Raw genomic sequence first — 17,863 nt, 5'->3', positions numbered from 1 at the left:
ATATAGCCTTAGAGCCTAGTTCAGTAGATGGGAAACACTGTTATTAGCTAAAAGCAGGATCCTCAGTGTATGATTGATCTTGGTTCCACTTTTGTTGGCTCTGTGACACTGTACCTATTGCTATCTTTTTGTGTCTCATTTGTCTCAATTATAAAATGGGGGAATTAGCATTAAAATAACATTCCCTACCTTACAGGATTGTTGTGAGATTTAAATAAAAGAATGAAGTGCTTAGGGGAATGGCAGGCACATAGAAAATGCTCATTTAAATTAGCTATTATTTGTCACAGAAACTTCATGACCACAGCAGTGATTTAGACAATTCAATCCACACCTTCTTGAGCTGGATCAACATCCAAAGTTTTCTTTCCACTAAAAAAAATTATCTCAAAAATATCGTGCAGTAGTTTATTTGAACACAAGGAATATATATACAGACTATAGTAACGTGATAGCAAAAGTCACAAGAGCTGCAATGCTTTCTGGAAAGACAACTCTAGTTTTGGTAACTTTTCCTGACACTGATACAGTTGACTGATTAGCACTTTTATTATCTGTTTCTTTCTTGCTGGTACAAACATTGAGATGAGACAGTGCATTTCCTCAGTTTACAAACTTACCCAAGAATGTGGGAGATCCATATCTGTACAAGAAGACTTAAGTTGTGGGTGGTGAGTGCAGCGCAAACAGTCGTTCCAGGGTCCAACTTGGGCAATTTGAAAATCAACACATGTCCAGAGAGGGGTTTCTGGAAAAAGCTTCCAGCTGTTCCACATCTGAACTTCACCTTCATTGTGTGATAACATTTCTGCCATATTGCCTCCAGTGGAAATGCTGGATCTAACCAGTGATGCAGAAATAGAATCCAATCTCCTCTCCATTTCTTCCTTTCCCCTTGTGCTAACATTACTAATTTTCTTTTCTTGGGATTTGGTTAATTTCATACAGGAAATTAAAGTTTCATCTTCATCTTCTGAATTACAAAGAAAAATCAGTTAAGAATATAATATGGATTTTATACTTCCTTTGATATAGTAGAAATGAATGAACATCACAGGACAAACCAGGAATTCATTTACCTTCACAAAATAATTTAAATTGCAATTCTTTAAAGAGTAATCCTTTGTATAGTAAATGATTTGTTTTGTAAGAACAGATTGACCTAAAAGATTTTGAAGCTGTATATAACGATAATATATAGTCTGGCTACACTGACTGAAAGCCACATGCAAATAGTATACTAAAAGATATTTTAGAAAAATTACAAACTAAAAAATTCCCCATATCATATAAACATGGTATGGTCTGCTTGCATTCTTTTTTTAATGTTTATTTATTTATTTTGAGAGAGAGTGAGGGGAGGGTCAGAGACAGAGAAGGATAGAGAGAATCCCAAGCAGACTCTGTGCTGTCAGTGTGGAGTCCAACATGGGGCTTGACTGCACAAACCATGAGATCATGACCTGAGCCAAAATCAGGGATCGGATGCTTAACCAACTGAGCCACCCAGGTGTCCTGGTGTGCTTATATTCTTAAGTTTTTTTTTTTTTTTTTTTGGAAATAATGTGTATAGAGAGCATCATAAGAAAGTAAATGAATTATTCCCTGTACGTAAATAAAAAATGAAATCTCAGTGGACATGGGCTGAAATACCACTGGTATTCTAATTTTTTTCTGATATCAGTCTATAAATAGATTTATGCATAAAGTGTTTCTCATAGTGAAATACTTTGGAAGAGGAAGAACAAGACTGAGAGAAAACAAAAAGAAAGTATATCTTTAATACTATGAAGTTGATTAGTGAGACCTATATTTTTACATGTGGTGAAGGGTCTGATGAAATTTCTAGGAATATATAAAACAATTACAGAAAATAGAAATACATGCAACCCATGTATGGAAATTATACCATATCACAGAATCTCTTTCAGTTCAAATGTTTCATTGATGTAAACCAAAGATTATGATTAATAGCATGTAATTGTGAATAAATAAATGAACTTCAAGTTGCATGTCATGACATGCCATTTTGCTGCACTCACATAAAAATTGAAAAATACTGTTTCCCGTGGCCAAAGAATGGGAATAATGAACAATTAGGACCCTTATTATCTCGTTCTCCCACGCTATCCCCGAGTCTTGTCTTGAAGGGAAGGAGATATGGTATATAAAAGCAAAATTCAGGAATAGGGTAAGGATATCTGTTTCACAAATAAATTTCTAATTTAAAAACCTTGAAGATTTAATGGTTATTTTAAGACCTTATCAAAATGGCCTTCATTTTATATATGCTACTCAAATTCTTTCTCAAAGAATTTTTGGCAGCTTTTTGACTTCTTACTTACCAAGGTTTATTAATGTGGGTTTTATCTCATTCAGACTCGGCACCCTGGCTTTCTTGGTCCAAACCAGTTTCTGTAGTCTCTTTAACGTCCCCATTGATTCCGCTGGGTCACCGCCTGATGTTACAGCCTAGTACAAACACAGCTCAAGGTAGGGACAAATTATTCTTCACAAAAGATTAAATTTAAAATGTGTCGAGATCATAAATATGAGAAAATTAATAATGTGACCTCAAAACCTGTACCCTGAGACAATTTTAAGCAATAACTTGAAAGCAGACAATTTTTTGGTTTCAAACTTGTAAAATATATTACAACCAGCCAGTCATACTAAAGTAGGGCATTTTTTTAACCTTTTTTTTTAACTTCAAAATGCAACAAAATGGATTGAATCTGGTGCCATCTATGTGCTTGTGCTCAGTGTGAAATAGTGGAAAGACGCAAGGTCTTTGCAGGCTAACAAAGAAGGAATAAGAGGTTTAAAGTTGCTACTTGCAAGTTGTTGGAACAGACTGATGGTATGCACAAAAAAACAAAAACAGAATTTAAATTTTCTTCATTTTTCTTCATTTTTTCTTTTGGAAATTTCTGGTAAACCAGCATTTTATTTCAAGCATGAAATGTTTTCAAATAATATACTTTTCTTTGAATATTGCTTCTTGCTTTTTAGATACACACTGAGGAAAAAAAAAAGACAGCCATATTGTTCTATACTGTAGTATATAAGTGTCACTGGTTTATTATAGCAAAAAATACGGATAAAAGAAATAGTAACGCTTATGACTCAAAATTTCTTCGGAAGGTACAGAAACGCTTCCCACGAGTTTAATGTTGGCAAATTTGTATTTATACTGCTTTTCCTTATTATATTTAGGATAACCTACTCTTAACAATTTCACAATATTTTGGAAGCTGATATTTTATATGTTAAATTTAATACTAATTGGTAAAATAGTTGTATTCTGTGATGTTAATTAGATATGAGGTATTACATAGAGGAATACTTCCTTCTCATCCAGAAATCGCTGGACTCAGAAATATTTCTCTCTGCTTTTGCCTATCCTTTCCATTGAACGGCTGATAAATGACATCTAAATAGATACTGCAGTTCGCAAAAGGTGAATGACTTTGCTTCCTCATTAATGTTTGAATGAGAAATATTTATAATAGTGCTTTCCCATCCTTTGAGAGAGACTATAAGCCCAAAGAAATGTTTGCAAGAAAAGGCTCTCTGGCATCCAAACATTTCCAGTCATTAGATTCAGCACTTGTTCTTGGTCTTTAAGAATGACTTTGAGCAGCCAATATAAACTTGAGGCTCTGTCTCTGCATAATGGCACCTAAGTAGGAAATGTGACGTTTGTCAGAGAAAGCCATACCTGTTTGCGTTAAATAAATGGGGAAATATTGAAATCATTTTAATCTTTCAGAGAGGCCTGGGATGAGATTTTCTTGATATGCAGAATCTTCCCTCTCTTCCAAAGGTCATGCTCAGCTCAACACAATTTCTATTGCTGTTTACTTTTGTATCATTTTCTCCCGTGTTCCTCTTCAGTATTTTCTGAGTTACTCAGTTTTACAGGCCCTGTAACTCAAGAAGAGTCATTTTCTAATCTTCAGGCTCTTCCAGCAATAATAAAGCTGACATTGCACAACCACTGAACACAATTTTCTTTGTTGTACTTCTTTTCTTATAGCAACCTCTTCCTATTCCAGCCAATGCTTAATTGCTCCACTGAAACACTGGCATCAAAAATGGCCTTTTCCCTCCCCCTTCTTTGTGAAAATGACTCCCACTTGATATGGGGAAAGGTGTTACATACCAGGGTAACTGAATTCCATATTAATGATTTGCCCCTAGGAGGAAGAGAAGCATTTGTATAGTGTCTAAATTCATATAAGTGAGATCTCATGGCCCAGAGGTGTTAAAACAAACTGACCTCTCATTATTTTGTTCAAACTGTGTTATAGCCTTTTTAAAGCAGAGTCTTGTTAACTTTCATATCTTTAATCACTCATGGAGCTTTGAGTTAATAGAGATCAGTCTATTGCATTTTATTCATTTTTCAATTACATATGTCTAGTATAGTACATGGCCTGATAAATGTTTGCTAAATGTAAATACACTTTTGGGTTCATACATATGTTTTATCTACCAAATGGATTATCCACAGTAAATTTTTTACACTAGACTGGCTACTTTCTAATAGCAAACTACTTCCAAAAAGCTTTCTCTTGCTATTAGGTAGTACATACCTGAGTGATGAAACTTAGAATAAAAATTATGATAAGAGATATAGAATCATTAAGATTATCTATTGAAAAGAAATCCTTTAGAATATTTCCAAAATTGTTATTCACTGTAGTCTCCTAATCTATTACTTATAAATTTGTGCTAAATTTGATTAAAATTACAATAATGTGCCTTTTATTCTATTTTTTAAACGTTTATTTATTTTTGAGACAGAGAGAGACAGAGTGTGAGCAGGGGAGGGGCAGAAAGAGAGGGAGACACAGAATCTGAAGCAGGCTCCAGGCTCTGAGCTGTCAGCACAGAGCCCAATGCGGGGCTTGAACTCACGAACCATGAGATCGTGACCTGAGCCAAAGTTGAATGCTTAACCGACTGAGCCACCCAGGCGCCCCATAATGTGCCTTTTAATTCCTAGATGTTTTCTAAGAAGACTGACTTTTAAATTGAACTTACCATTCAACCAATCAGTGAAAGTTTATTGAGCACCTACGATATGCCAACATTATCATGCATTCTGGGGATGTGGCATTGGGTACGTGAAATGAGACCCCTGCTTTCATATAGTCTACATTCTAGAGAGAAATGACATACCATAAACAAATAAACAAGTACATAAACAAGAAAATGTGCCATAGGCTATGCTAAGAACAGCATGACTGAGTGTAGATGGGAGGACGGTTACTAATTTTCATTGGTTGATGGAGGATGTTCACTAAAACTGAGGCCTGAACCTCAGTTCAGATGTGAAGATTTGGAGACAGTTTTGAGCTCCACGGATAGTCAGGGAGGACATTTCCAGGACTATGATTTAAATAACAGAGAAGGGTCAGCTAGGCAAAGAGCAGAGGGAAGAGAATTCCTGTGAGGATAAGACATGTGCAGGGGTTCTACAGCTGAAATTCCGGGAAGAATTCTTAGCATTTGCCCCAAGGAAGAGAAAGGAGGGGAGAGGGTCATAAGATGAGCCAGAGACTTAATGAGGGGCTCTCAGGGAGGCCTTTGTAGAACAGTTGAAGAGCATGTATTTTGTTCTAATCAGGCAAGTGACACATTTGGTTTACATTTTTATTCGTCTTCCGTCTTTACTGATCCCTCTTTGTGATCATCTTACTTTTTAAAGGACTTTTCCCAAAAGCATTCCAATATGCTCTGATCTGATCCATCGTTAATTTACCATATTTTATTTACCACCCTTTCTGCCCCCTTTCCCATGCATACTTCTCAGAAAAGTCAACTATGTTTACTTCCCCTAACTCCTTTCATTTCTCATCCCTTCAAATCACGTCCTGTACTCAGCAATCAGCTTGTGTTTCTGATATTCCATTTAGATTGCCTTTGTTTTCCAATGAACCATTCCCAAACTCCATTACTGCTTGGTATCCAGCAATACTGACTGTGACGACCTTCAAGAAACACTTTCTTTTCTTGGTTTCTGGGACACCATGTTCTCTGGTTTTCCTTTCACCAAATTTTTTGGCCATTATTTCTCTAACCCCTACATGCTGACAATTCCTTTCTCTCAAAATTAAATGCTTACATCCTTTACAACTAGCTCTGGGCCCTCATCTTATATCACCATCATTCATCATTCATTACACACACACACACACACACACACACACACACACACACACACACACAATTAATGCCACTTAAATGCTGATGATTCCCAATTTATTTCTTCAGAGCTTCCTTCAGAGCTTCAGACTCACATACTCAACCGTCTATCTAAAATGATTTATAAGCCCTATCAAGACTGACCTCTAGCCCCCAAACATGATTCTCATCTGGTATTCTTCCACTCAGTGAATGCCATCTTCCTCCACCGTATTGCACATTCCATAAATAAGATTATCACCTTTGCCACTTACTCTCCTTTGTCGACTTATATTTATTTCATTACTAACTTTGGTCTGTTCCATTACTGAGTTTGGTCTGTTCTTTAAATGTATCTTGAATCTGTTTCTTTTTCACCATTTCCATCGTTACCACCCAACTGAAAATCTCTAATTGGTTTTCTTTTTCTTTTGCCTTCCTTCAGTTGATGCCCAATAAAATGTTAGAGTTCTCCTTGAAAGATATAAATCTGATGATATTACCGTCTTGCTTAAATTACTCCAAATTTCCTGGTGTTCTTTAAATACAATCCAAAATACTTGACTCAGTCTGTATGACCTGTGTTTCCAGGCTCCCTTCATACTCACAAGGTAAATATATTTAGGTTCCCAATCTCCAGAGCTCTTTTTTCTCAGTGTTTTTATGTATGCTGCTCCCTCTGCCTGGAATGCTTATTCTATTTCTCCTGGATTAGTTAATTCCTACTCACCCCATAAACTTCATACTAAATGCCATTTTTTCAGAGAGATCTTTCCTGACTCCCAAGCCCAAATTAGGTCCCCATTCTTTTACCTTCTTGGCTTTCACCACAGTTTCAGATTTATATTTTTGTCATCATTGGTTAAATGTCTTTCCTCCCCATAGACTCTAAACTGAAGGAAGAAGACAGGAGCCATAACCTTCCATATAGGTACCATGCAGTATCCTTAATACCTATAACATTGTTGATAGTTGGTACTCTCTATGAATTAGTTGAAGTAATGATATGAAATGAATGAATGAATAAACGGATGAAGACTTGATTTGGTAAAATATATTTCTTTAAAATGTAATGATGCAGAGAACAGCATTGGAAATTGAAAATGAGAAGAGATAAGAAAATTAGTGTATTTAGTTTAGTTTTAAATTTTCTCCAATAAAATGATAATTATATGTGAATATAAATTAAATATTTCCCATATGTATGTTTTACGATGTATGTTCTGTATCTTTCATATATAAGTATGCATATACTTTAGTTAATTTTGTTCATATTCCTTAAATAATGTAAAAATTTGGTTAGAAGTGTTAGATTAAATACACCTCCTTCTGACACTTTGCTTGACTATTAGGATGATAGAATAATTTTTAGAAAATAGCATCAATGAATTATTGAACTGGATTAGTCTTACAACCATATTTTATGAACTAGGATGGAACTTATTGGACATCTAGTCTACCAGCATTTTAAAAAATGAGAAAAACCAGAGAAGCTAAGTGGCTTATCCAGAGAAAGATAATTCATTAATAATACAGCTAGGATGAGAATCAAATATTATGACTTTTAATCCAATGTCCTTTCTCACAAGATTTTTAGAAGCTAACATAACTACTAGTTATCTAGGATTGAAAGCCAAATTAAGACCAACCAAATCCAAGGTTTTGATTTATAAATTAAATATGACTCTTCAATGGAGGATATCAGGTAGACACTCTTAGATTTATAGGCCTATTCTTTTTTATATATATACCTCCTGTTTCATGTATATATAAATACATCATTTTTATTTTTATCTTATTTATATATTATATATTTATATACAGGTATAAATATGTAAATATTAAACACCTCAAACACACACACACACACACACACACATCTTCTTTAACATACATATTTCACTACAAGGGAATTTAATTGTTTTTTCCAATAGGATCCCTTCTTTTACACAGAAGAAATTTAGGCTTATGGAAACGAAATAAATCCAGACCACCTGTCTGAATTGAAAAGGAAGCTAGAAAGTAACGATAGACTTTGCATGAAGTAAAATAATTTCCCTTTGTTCTTTTTTTGTTGTTGTTCTTCTGATTTAAAAAAAGAATTGTTCCTCTCTCATGACCTTTTTAACAAGTATTCAAATAGAAAAAGTCTGATCACTTGACGTCTATTTCATATAATTTCTTCAACATGGGAAACAGAGATCTTTTAAAATTAATTATCTTGGCTTATTTTAAAGGAAGGCTGTAGTGAACACTGAAATGAAACCTCAGATAGTTTCACATATTTTGCTTTGACAATTGTTCTCAGCTCCCTAGTCTGACTCTTCACTTAGTTACCAAAGATTTGCCAATTTTAGGGTTTTAGAAATGATTTTTCAATGGTCACAATACACTATTAAGTAAAAAGTCAGTACGTAAATTTGCACAGAAAGTATAAACACCACTCTAAGTGGCTTTCTTTTCCTTCTTTAAATAGTTGGCATTTCCCAATTTTTCTACAATAAAGACATATTACTCCTATAATTGAGAGAAATTCTATATTTTAAAAAACATATTTAGAATGCAGGGTTTTTTTGTTTTTGTTTTTGTTTTTAATGTTCTGAGACAGAGACAGAGCACAAGAGGGGGAGGGGCAGAGAGAGAGGGAGACACAGAATCTGAAGCAGGCTCCAGGCTCTGAGCTGTCAGCACAGACAGAGCCTGATGCTGGGCTCAGACTCACAAACTGTGAGATCATGACCTGAGCCGAAGCTGGACGCTCAACCGGCTGAACCACCCAGGTACCCCTAGAATACAGTTTTTATAATCAAATCTATTTCTGCCAAGCAGAACATAAGTACCCAGTGTTTTTACTGTGAATTTATTTCTAGCCACTTGAAAAAAAAGATACCTAGGGACTGGGTAAAAATGAGGAAAGTTATCTTCAAGGTAAAAACAAAAGGAACTGGTTTTAAATGGTGAGATTATTAAAACCTCGAAGCTAGGGGCACCTGGGTGGCTCAGTCGGTTGAGCGTCCGATTTCGGCTCAGGTCATGATCTCACAGCTCATGAGTTCGAGCCCCGTGTCGGGCTCTGTGCTGACAGCTCAGAGCCTGGAGCCTGCTTCTGCTTCTGTGTCTCCTTCTCTCTCTGCCCTAAACCACTCGCAGTCTGTCTCTGTCAAAAATAAATAAACATTAAAAAACAAACAAACAAACAAACAAAAAACCTAAAAAAACCTCGAAGCTATATGTGCATTCGCTTCTATATAAAAGTGACTACTGTCTATTTACGACTTAAAACATACTCTAAAAAGATAATTTGTAAGGTCACAGTGATCAATTAACACTTTGTAACTCGATGCACAGTAATAAAACCAAGAATTATAAACTAGAATCAATCAATGCAAACATATAAAAATAAACAAGTCTCTTTTCAGAGGATTATTTTACTGCTTTCTTGGAACTACAACTAACTAAAATGACAATTTGAGAATATTTCATCTGGGGGCACCTGGGTGGCTCAGTCGGTTAAGCGTCCAACTTCAGCTCAGGTCATGATCTCACCGTCCGTGAGTTCGAACCCCATGTCGGGCTCTGTGCTGACCGCTCAGAGCCTGGAGCCTGTTTCGATTCTGTGTCTCCCTCTCTCTCTGACCCTTCCCCGTTCATGCTCTGTCTCTGTCTCAAAAATAAATAAACGTTAAAAAAATTTAAAAAAAAGAAAATATTTCATCTGTATAAATGAGATATTGATTGAAAAAATAATTGGTGGAAAAATTGCCATGTTGATGTTAGGTATTCTTATGTAATTATAATTACAAAATTTATTATTTTTTAATAATAGAAATTAAGATAAAACTCTGGACCAATACTTAAAATAAGGTTAAGCACAATTTTTAAAAAAGGCAATTGAATGCATATTCAATTGAATGAATTAGGGAAATAGAATACACTCTCCTAGAAGAATTATAAAATATTTATTCATTCAACACACATTTACTAAGCATATAATCTTTGGGAGATTCAGGTATTTGTCTGTCATTGCTTAGTATGAGTGATTTTAAAAATGAGTAGTCTGTTTCTGTGCCTGTCCCCTCCAAGAAAAGGGTGAGCTCTTTGGGGTTCCAGCGTTATTTTGCACATCTCAAACCTGGTCTCTAATATGCTCAATAAATAGATGTGAGCTGAACAGCTGGCTAAAAATACATCTGGAAGAAAAGGTTAATGTGTGTCATGTGAGAAGTACAAATAAAATGTGTTGGTTACTCACAGGAGAGAAAGATCGCATAAGGTAAAGTGGGGAAGGGAACTGCACTTGCCTGGAGAATTAACAGGCATTTGAACAGCTAAGCGGTATAATTCCGCAAGTCTAACAAAGCCCTTTATGTAACAGTCTTATCCCACTATATAAATACAAATCACGTCCTCAAGTTCTAATACATGTTTCTGGCTCCTTCTGCTTCGTCTCAGGCAGGTTTTGGTGTTCACAATTCTGGTCTTGGAATAATGTGCCACATGGGCTCTATTCTCCACAGCACAAGGAAGTTACAGCTCCATGGTCATCTCTCCTACTCCTGTCTGGGAGCCAAGACTGCTCTTTGCTCCTTTACCCACAGGTTGGGGTCAGTCTTTTAATGCGAAGACTTTGAGGCTACCTGGTGCCTGCCTGGATTACATCAAGTCAGAGATTACTTTCCATGTAATAGCATCTGCTCTGAAATTTCAAAGAAGTTTCTAGAACTATTCATAGGAATATTTCTCTTTAGGTACATTCTTTGACTGACCCCCCAAAATGTACACAATGTAGGAAATATAAGTGCCAGTATACAAATTCATTAATTTTTATTAAACATCTACTAGATTCCTAGCATACAAGGAGCTATGAATATAGGAAATTACATAGAAAAAAATACAACCCTTGTATCGAGGAGTTATAATCTCTACAAGAAATAAACAAAAATGTCAGGGAAACCCTGACTTGATAGAATCAGCCTTGGTCTGCAGATAAGCTGATGTGGGAAACAAAGGCAAAAGAAAATTAAATTTCCTTACAACTTACAGCCCATTGACAAATCCTTGAGACAGTCAGAGTGACGTTCCTCTAGGAACTCAGCTGCCTTGATGAGGACATTTTGCTAAAGGCAAGAGGCAATCTTAGCTTAACATTAGCCTGACCGCCCCAGAGTCCTGTAAGTCTACTTTAACATATAAAAATTATTTTGGAAACTTCCTTTATCTCTACCCCCCAAATCTATGCTAGCAATCATCCACCAAGTGTATGGCACACTGACATACATCTGAAGGGTCTCTTGACAGAGTTTTTACTAAACAGTAACAAATGGCCTTTTCCTAACAATAGCTAGCCTCCTAAAGGTCCTGGAAAGCTTGCTTCCAAAATTCCTTAGAGAATTGGGCTATCCCTAACCCCCTCCCAACTTAAAAATATATAATCAGTCACCCGTCACAACCCCAGGGCTGCTCTTACTGCCCACGGGTCCTGTCCCCATGCTTTGATAAAACCACTTTTTTGCACTGAAGACGTCTCAAGAATTCTTTCTTGGCTGTTGGCTCTGAACCCCAACATTTCCACATCAAAGTGACTGTTTTGCTGTGATGTTCTGCTTCGTGACTAGCCATGTGAACTTGAACAAGCCACTTCACTTCTCTGTGCTTCTATAAAATGAGGATTTGGATCACAGGAATTCATTGTTCTTGTAATAAGTTTAGGGACATTAAACTAGATAAGTATCTTCTTTTGTTACTTTACATAAACTCTTGGACCTGAGAGGAATATCAAGGAAAAAGTAAGAATGAGCTACTATTGATCACAGATTATTAGAACTTAAAAAGATCTTTGTGTTCATCTAGTCCAATACCTTACTTTCAAAAGGAGGAAACTGAGGCACAGAAATGTGAAATTAATAGCCTAAGAGCATCGGGGTAGCTCCAGATTTCTTGATCGGGTTCTCTTGATTCTGTTTCTAATTAAGTTATTTCATAGTCCTCCCAAATGCATAGCTTCGTTTTCATCTAGGAAGTCCTTTTTGTATTCATGATGATTCGGGTTTCTTTCTTTCCTACAGCTGTTTGATATTTAACTAGTTATTAAAAACTTAGAAGGCATGAGAACCAGCAAGGGCAGAGTACATTAGTTTTTCAGGAAATAGAAGTAATATTTAAACAGTACTTTTTCATCACTTCTTCCTACCTAGAATAGCTATCATCCCTTAAGCAAAAAAAAAAAAAAAAAAAAAAAAAGTGCTGTTGAGAAGAAAACTATTCTAGAACCTTAGATGTTAACATCTTAATTATCTTTGGGAAGAGCGTGCTGTGAAAGGAGATGCCTTGAAATTATCATGTTCATCCCTACATCAAGAAACATGATTTATTGAAAGTAGCTATTTGCCACAGAATCTGCAAGTTTATATTACATTGTAGGAAATAATAATCAAATAAATCTGTATCATTTAGCTTGCAGTGTTCCCAAAAGCAAGTCTAGAAAAAAAAATTGTAAAGAGGGCTTACAGTGTATTCAGTTCCATAACACTCTGGGACTTGCTGACGTACGTGAGTATCCTGGAAATTTTCCATACCTTTTAAAACATGTCCATTTCCTGAACTTGTGTTTAGCAATGGCCAACAAGGAGAGGACGGTGGTTAATATGATCTGAGGATTTTAATACAAGAGAGAGCTGGCACACAAAGATACACTTTTTAACACTACAAAATTTTCTTTATCTCAGGAAAAATTCCTAAATTTGGGGGAATTTTTTTTTACAATAAAGACTCATCTTTCTTTAAAGGTACCGCTTTATGCTTAAGTCAGAAAGCTTTTCAATAAGAACAAGTCTTTTTTATATTCTCTAAAAACACTTCCATGTGGCAAATGTAATAAAGAACTGTAGAAAACAATTCTCATTGCATTAAAAGTACAGGGAAACAGAAAAAATAGTATGATTTGGGGAAAAGTTTTCTGCTATTTCTTTGGCAGTAGGTTTTACATGTCTTTTAAAAAAATTTTTTTAATCTTTATTTATTTTTGAGAGAGAGAGTGTGCGTGTATGAGTGGGAGAGGAGCAGAGAGAGAGGGAGATACAGAATCTGAAGCAGGCTGAACTGCCAGCACAGAGCCTGACATGGGGCTCAAACTCATGAACCAACTGAGCCATCCAGATGCCCGGGTTTTACATGTCTTTGCTAATGAAAGAGACTCCACCATTTAAAGGTTACCCTCTTTAGCATTAGAAAAACAAGATTGATGTTAACATTCTTTAACAAAAGTAAATAAAAAAAACTGCACAAAGGTGTAAAATAGTGAGGAAAGGATCCATATTCTCAATTATAATAATCAAGTCATCAAAATACATTGATTAATGTTTCATCAAATACATACATATAAAGGTGAATATATGTGTGCCGGTGTTTTATATATATATATATATATATATATATATATATATATATATATATATACATTACATATAGAGTGGATTCACTTACTATCCTTCACTTTCTCTAGTCCCAACACATGATCCGTACCCAGAAGTTGGTAGAAAGAGTTAGAACCAAGAAAATGGCTTATGAAGCAATCTAAACCTTAATCCCCCTAACACCCTTCACTATCAGGTATACAATAGGCATCCTTGTTGAATATCTGATAGAGTGTGAAATCGAACCACATATATATTTGGAGCTGAGTAATATCTGGAATCATAGCACAGGATATTTTAGGTTTAGTACTTGTCCATGTAATCTCCTTACTGTAGACATCTACTTGAAAAACCCATGTACCTGGCATTAAGCTAGGGGCATTGGATGGAGTTTGTAATAGAATAGAAGGGAATTTCAAATTTTATTTGAGGGTAGGGCCTTCAGTAGGATTAAAAGGAGTTTAGGGAGAGGATGCAAATGTTCACTGAACATCTGGGGATAATATATGTATGCTGTTTCATTTAATATTTTTAACAACCATAAGAAGTTTTTCTCATCATCATTGGACACATAAGGAAACTGAGACGCGGAGAATTTAAACAAGTCCAAAGTCAAAAGTTATAACTCATGTAAAGGTAAAGCAAGTTTGGTTACTATAAGGTCCAAAGCTAAGCAGAAGTCCCACAAATCCTACCTAGCCAAGGACTGAGAAGCAAGTAGAAATACAAAATAGCTCAAGGGACTGAAGCTCATACTGAATGCCTGCATTTTATTTTGCCATTGGGTGTAGCATGTGGATTTTTAGAGGATTAGGCCAACATTTTCAGGTCTGTGTTACATTTTAATGATGTCAAGTAGTACTTGGTGTTTGGCCCAGTATAAGTTACTAGAATGTGCTCATGAGACATTTTTTGTATTGTATAACTCTTTTAAAAATGAGAATTGTGCTAAGGAACACCCAAATAACTCCTATCAACCTTTTAAAGTGGTCAAGATGGGAAAATATCTGTATATATTTAAGTTGGTTCATTCGTAAAATTTATTTGTTAGAACCAGGCATTTATTTTCCTTGTATAAACTAAAAGTTGAAATGGCGACTGCTTAACCTCTTTTCCTTGTTTTATGAGGGAATAAATAGATGATAGATGATATTAGATAGGTAGATAGATAGATAGACGATAGATAGATGATAGATAGATGATAGATAGACAGACAGATGGATAGAGAATGACTTCAGATACTAAAATAAGAAAATCTACTCTGATTTTAATTTCATTTCACCAGAGACAAAGATACGGATTTCATACTAACATTCAATATTCCTTTAACACCAACTAAAGCCGCTTTTTAAAATCTTCTATTAAAAAAAGAGGTTTCATTTTTCTTCTATAACAAATAGAGCTCTACATTCTTTCTATCTGCAAAATGAGTTATAATATTGCTCTTGGGATATTGGGAAACTCCTCCATCTATAACGTTGTAATATTATTAGGTAGCTCTGGTGGTTTTAAAATATGTTCCTAAATTGTTTTATATTGCTCTCTTCAAAAGGTGGGTCATAATGCCCCTATCCTTAGTATAAGCTGGATTTAATAACTTGTCTATAGTAAATAGAATAAGGTGGAAGTGATGGTGTATGACTTCTGAGACTAAGTCTTAAAAGACATTATGGTACCCTTCTTACCCTGTGCCTTGGATCACTCATTCTGTGAGAAGCCAAGTGCCACGCTATGATATACTCAAGCAGCCATATGGAAGGGTCAACAAGATGAGGGGCTAATTCCTCCAAACAGCTATTAGCAAGGAGTAGAAACCCTTGGCTACAGTAGGGGGAAGGAGTTTGAAAACAGACCCTTCAGCCACAGGTAGCTTTTAGATGACATTTTGATTTCAACCTCATATGAGACCCTGAGCTAGAATTACCAGCTATCCCCAAACTCCCGACTCTGAAACTATGAGACAATACATGTTCGTTGTTTTAAACACCTAACTTTGGGAGTAATTTGCTATTTAGCTATAGATAACTAAGACAGTAGCAAAGTTATATAATGGATAAGAAAGTACTTGAAAATAAGATCAATGCATAATATAATTTGTTCATTTTTACATTACATCATACATAAAAACTACTTTTTGGTTGACACTGCAAGTGCTATTTAAACAATCTGTTGGGGCGCCTGGGTGGCTCAGTCAGTTAAGCATCCAACTTCGGCTCAGGTCATGATCTCACAGTTCCTGAGTTCGAGCCCCGCGTCGGGCTCTGTGCTGACTGCTCGGAGTCTGGAGCCTGCTTCAGATTCTGTGTCTCCCTCTCTCTCTGCCCCTCCCCCACTTGAGCTCTGTGTCTCTCTCTCTTTCAAAAATAAATTAACGTTAAAAAACAAATTATTAAACAATCTGTCATTCTGGCCTCTTTTTTTTCCTGCCTTACCGTTTGTTCACAATCTTTGTTTAGAACCACCCCAAATCTTGTCTGATGAAAGCTAAGGAGGGACCTACCTGTCCTGCTTATTCACAGATCACGGCATAGCCTTAAGGTTCTTCCCCAGCCGCCTGGTGTCCAGTGCCCTCGGCTAAGTGCACCAAAAGGCAGTCCCGCTTTGATCCAACTTCCGTGTTTTTCCAACAGCGGTGTGCTGCACCGGAAACAGTTTTAAGTCTGTACGTTGCCAATGGGTTGCGTGTAGCCAACAGGTTTTTGTCGCTGTCGCTGCTGTTACTAATCCAGTTTTCCTCTTAAAGCCTAAATGACTAACTCTCAACTCTAGATACTGATTACACTGCACGAGAATTGGAGGAGGCTAGTTTAGATGGCACAACCAGAGCTGAGTCCAGCCACCATCTAACCCTGTGGGCGAGGTTTGGAGCAATCAAGGTTCCGCGGTAGCAAAAGTGGCAATTTCACAAACAAAATGTATTCATGAGGAACACGTCCCGCTTTGAGGGACAGAAAACCCAATCACAGCAGCTTAAACAAGTGTAAGGCTTATGTTTCCCCACAACAAGAAGTCCAAATATAGGCAATCCAATGCTGATGCAGTAACTCAGGAATGTCGCTGATGAATCAGGCTCCATGGCTGTGCCCCACCATCCTTAACATGTGCCTTTGGCCTTATGGCTGAAAACAGCTGTTAACTCAGCAGATACCATGTCCAGCATCCAGCAGGGAGACGGGCAAAGGGCAAAGCTTTCTTCTCATGAAGCTTTGCTTTTTTTTTTCCCCTCCCGAAAAGAACCCCCTCACCCACTCCACCACCAGGCATTTCTAGCTATAATTCACTGATCAGAATTGGATCCCATGACCACCCTAGCTACAGGGGGAGCTGAGAATTCAAATACCTAGCCTTGCAGTCTCCATCAAAAAAGAAATCGGTTGAAATGGGTGTGAAGTGATGTAAGCCTTAGAAGAGAACCTAACACACCCATACATATGCAGGCATACTTTTAAAAATGAATTCACTCAGCAACACTTTTTCCACTGAAGGAGCTTAGGGAGAAAATGTTTTGGTGCAGTCCTGGGTGGGGGTGCTTGACAGTGCTTAATATCACCAGCACTGAAAGTAATAAATGTTATCCCTCTTTTCTATCATGAATATGAATGACGCTCTGAAGGCTGAAAGCAACCTCAGAATTTACGTGAGAAATGAGGCATGAAACATTTTTGAAAATATATTAGCCCAAAGTCTGTATTACTGCATAGTTTATACCCTTTTCAATATGCTACAAAAGGTCTGAGCCATCAACTGAATGCTGCCAGAAAAGAACAAATAAGAACAAGGATACGAAAATAAATGCTGGGAGTCAAGTTACCCCAAGATGTTCTTTATGGTTGGGGTAATGATCACGGTTACCAGGCAGTCTGCTGTGCTTCAAACTCTCCGCATCAGCGCTTGTCCTGCCAGCTGGGTTCTCCAGCAGGTTTATCCCAGACCCAAGTAGTCAGAAATAGTTATGGAGCTAAGTCACTATTGAAGAGAGCATTCCGTGAACACTTCCTGCTCCGACCTCCTGCCACTTGGTTCCTAGTACTTTCTTCTATGCCTTAGATCTTTCCTCTTCTTTTAAGTACATTAAAGGAACATGTCTAGTTGAGTATTTCTTTTCTTAAAAAAATTTTTAAGGTTTATTTATTTTTGACAGGGAGAGAGAGAGAGAGACAGAGCATGAGTGAGGGAGGGACAGAGAGAGAGGTAGACACAGAATCCAAAGCAGGCTTCAGGCTCTGAGCTGTCAGTGCAGAGCCCAATACGGGGCTCGA

General features: G+C 36.6%; 1 protein-coding gene across 1 annotated transcript in view; it reads right to left on the bottom strand.

Moving 5' to 3' along the window:
• Positions 1–573: 573 nt before the first annotated feature.
• LOC122198651 (putative uncharacterized protein ENSP00000383407) overlaps positions 574–17,863 on the bottom strand; it is a 29,580-nt gene continuing 12,290 nt past the window's right edge. Inside the window, exons 4-5 of the mRNA XM_042903358.1 lie at positions 2,346–2,472; positions 574–973 (exon numbers count right to left, since the gene is read on the bottom strand). Of these exons, the coding sequence (XP_042759292.1) occupies positions 609–973; positions 2,346–2,472 (492 nt within the window). The 3' untranslated portion in view covers positions 574–608. The remainder of the gene's footprint in view (positions 974–2,345; positions 2,473–17,863) is intronic.

Source organism: Panthera leo, chromosome C2 (genome assembly GCF_018350215.1).
Source record: "Panthera leo isolate Ple1 chromosome C2, P.leo_Ple1_pat1.1, whole genome shotgun sequence".
In the NCBI taxonomy this organism is placed as follows: Eukaryota; Metazoa; Chordata; class Mammalia; order Carnivora; family Felidae; genus Panthera; species Panthera leo.
This window is presented reverse-complemented; position numbering and strand designations above follow the sequence as displayed.